The sequence below is a fragment of the Sinocyclocheilus grahami genome, unplaced genomic scaffold, assembly GCF_001515645.1.
Source record: "Sinocyclocheilus grahami isolate Dianchi unplaced genomic scaffold, SAMN03320097.WGS_v1.1 scaffold1737.1, whole genome shotgun sequence".
NCBI classification, from domain to species: domain Eukaryota; kingdom Metazoa; phylum Chordata; class Actinopteri; order Cypriniformes; family Cyprinidae; genus Sinocyclocheilus; species Sinocyclocheilus grahami.
The window spans coordinates 95,520-98,796 of NW_015506916.1; the positions used below are offsets into that span (position 1 = coordinate 95,520).

Here is a 3,277-nt window from a genome sequence, read left to right on the forward strand (position 1 = left end):
TCTCTCTCTCTCTCTCTCTCTCTCTCTCTCTCACCCATAAACTCCGTCACTCCTCACAAGGTCTGACAACAACCAATCACAGGCTTCCTTTCATTTGACGCACTTTGGTGTACTTGTTCATGACAAACTGGATGGCTTTTTGAGTTTGACGTTTCTGATTGGGTGGATTGTTCTCTCTCTGTCTGTCTGTCTGTCTGTCTCTCTTTTCTTCTCCAGTTTTTGTGGTTTCATTGAATGTCGACTGGCTCTTTTTTTTCTTTCCTGCATCCCTCTGTTTCTGAACCCCCCCCCCCCCTCCTCTTTCTCGGTATGATGTGTTTTTTTCACGAGGGGGCGGGATTAGGCTGCAGAGTATTTGGATTGGTCCATAGGCTGCATCTGATGCTTGCTGATTGGCTGATATTCTCATTTCTGGTTAATGAACTGTAATTGGCTGAATGTGATTTTGCTAAGAGCCGTGCACAGTGTATTGATTTCGTCATGTGTGATCTCTGTTTCTCTCTATTTATCTCTCTCCTTCATTTTTAGCAATGGAATGCCCTGTTTTTCGTTTGCTTTTACGCATTGATTTCTGGGTTTTTGTGTTGAATGTTTGAAAATCAGTGGGAGTTTTTTATAATGCATGAAGCAATATAAGGGAATATCAATGAGTCCACAATTTCTGCTGTAGCTGTAAATATACTTAATTTTAATATATCTTAATTTTGAGATTTGTGAACTTCAGCACATGTTAATGACGTAATTCTCAGCGACTGAATGATGTTTACTGCAGGTGTTTGGATAAGAACAGCTCTAGATTGAATGCACCAGTGCTTTGTTTTCTGCGTCTCTGATCAGATGCTCGTTCTCTCTCTGATGAACAGGTCAACAACGCTACGGCTCGAGTGGTGACCAATAAGAAGATGGTTAGCCCATATACTAACGGAGAAGGTCTCAGCACGCTGCCCTACGGTAAAACCAGCTCGCCACAGTTTTCAGGTTTTGTTCAGTTGTTAGCGACGAGGCCAGGTGGTTAATCTGAGGCTCTTCTCTCTGTGTGGCTTCAGCGGGGTGGAAATTGAGTCATATGATGAACGCGATGTACGCACCGGAGCTCTACGCAGGTGAGACGCAAACGGATTTTCCACTTTCCTGTTAGAGTGCATCATTGCTCTGTGATGGGGAATGTTCTGAGATGATGTGCAGCGTAAACAACATTTTAAAGCCCGTTCACACCAATAATGACAACTATAACGAAACTTTATATGCGTCCGCACCAGTCAATGGTACGTCTGTTTCTTCTAAATCTGCGTGCTGCAATTCAAAGTAACGAGAGACATGTAAACACCAAAGCACAAGAGACAAGAGGAGCAGAGAGAATTTATTGCTCTGAGTTTCGCTTTTGAAGATAAACTTTTTTAGTCATTATCAGTTTGTTGGTTTTACACGGCTTTAACCAGCAGATGTCCTCATTAAGCTACATTTAAATGTAGTGAAATAAAGACATTATTATGAAAATTTTATTTTCACTGCAAACGAGGCAAAACAATGTTGTCGAAACTAGCTCTGGACACTGAAGTAATTTGATGTTTGCTGTGTAGAGCTTCTCCGCTGTTTTAAATGTGCTTAAATACGAATGAATCCTGACTAGCTGTCCTGTCAGTGTTTTATTGGTCATCAGCTGGAAAAAGTGTTCTGAAAGTAATCCCCACGATGTCGCTCTTCTATATCGTTGTAGTTGTCTACTGTTCTCTGCAACCATTTTTAGAACTTTATGGTTACTGCTCTTGGTGTGCACGGGCCTTAAAGAATCAGCTCACTTTCCTGATAATTTACTCGCCCCCATGTCATCCAAGATGTTCATGTCTTTCTTTCTTCAGTAGAATGTTTTTTTTAGGTTTTTGAGGAAAACATTTCAGGATTTCTCTCCATATAGTGGACTTCTATTGTTCCCAATGGGTTCAAATCGCCATTTCAATGCAGCTTCAAAGGGCTCTACACGATCCCAGCCAAGGTATAAAAGTCTTATCTAGTGAAACGATCGGTCATTTTCTTCAAATAAATTACAGTTTATATGCATTTTAAATGCAAATGCTCATCTTGCACTAGCTCTGCGATTGTGTCACACGTGTGACGTAGGTGGAAACACCATCCCAGGGTTTAAGACCAAATCAAACGCCCCTAAAACAAATAAATAAAGGTAAAACAATGATGTCAGATGATTTTGAAGTTGGAGGAGAAAATCAGATGGAGTTCATTACTACTTCTGCCTACGACCTTTCCAACGTGATTACATTTACATGTAGTCATTTAACAGATGCCAAAGCGACTTACAAATGATGACAATAGAAGCAATCGAAACTAACAAAAGAGCAACAATATGCAAGTGCAAATGACAAGCCTCGGTTAGCCTAACGCAGTACACGCAGCAAGGTTTTATATTTATATATATCTATATATATATATATATATACACACACAAAGAAAAACTAGTAGATAGAATAGAAAACAACAGAAAGCTAGTGTTAGTTTTTTTATATAAAAACAGATAAATAAATAAAGTAGAATTAAAATAGAATAGAGAGTGCTACAGTTAGAGGGTCAAAGAAAGATGGAAGAGATGTTTTTTTATTCGATTCTTGAAGATGGTTCAGTTCTGTCTTAGCCAGGTTGAGTTGAAGGTGATGGTCCTTCATCCAGCAAGAAATGTCTGTTAGACATGCTGAGATGCAAGCAGCTATCGTCGGATCATCAGGATGGAATGAGAGGTAGAGTTGAGTGTCATCAGCATAGCAGTGATATGAAAAGCCATGTTTCTGAATGACAGAACCTAGTGATGCCATGTAGACAGAGAAGAGAAGTGGTCCAAGAACTGAGCCCTGAGGCACCCCAGTAGCTAGATGTTGTGACTTGGAGACCTCACCTCTCCAAGATACCTTGAAGGACCTATCTGAGAGATACACACTCACACACACGCACACTCTCTCTCACGCACACACACACTCACGCACACACTCTCACACACGCACACGTACTCACGCGCACACACTCACACACTCACACACACGCACACTCTCTCTCACGCACACTCACACTCACACACACACTCACGCGCACACTCTCACACACGCACACGTACTCACACGCGCACACACTCACACACGCGCACACTCTCTCTCACGCACACTCACACACACACTCACGCGCACACTCACACACGCACGCACGCACACTCACACGCACGCACGCACACTCACACACACACACACTCACACACACACGCACACACACACTCACG

General features: G+C 42.0%; 1 protein-coding gene across 1 annotated transcript in view; it reads left to right on the forward strand.

The window, feature by feature from the left end:
- Positions 1 to 3,277, forward strand: part of LOC107572343 (RNA binding protein fox-1 homolog 2-like) — a 45,077-nt gene that overhangs the window by 36,325 nt on the left and 5,475 nt on the right. The window contains exons 6-7 of the mRNA XM_016258777.1: positions 864 to 951; positions 1,047 to 1,133. Of these exons, the coding sequence (XP_016114263.1) occupies positions 864 to 951; positions 1,047 to 1,133 (175 nt within the window). The remainder of the gene's footprint in view (positions 1 to 863; positions 952 to 1,046; positions 1,134 to 3,277) is intronic.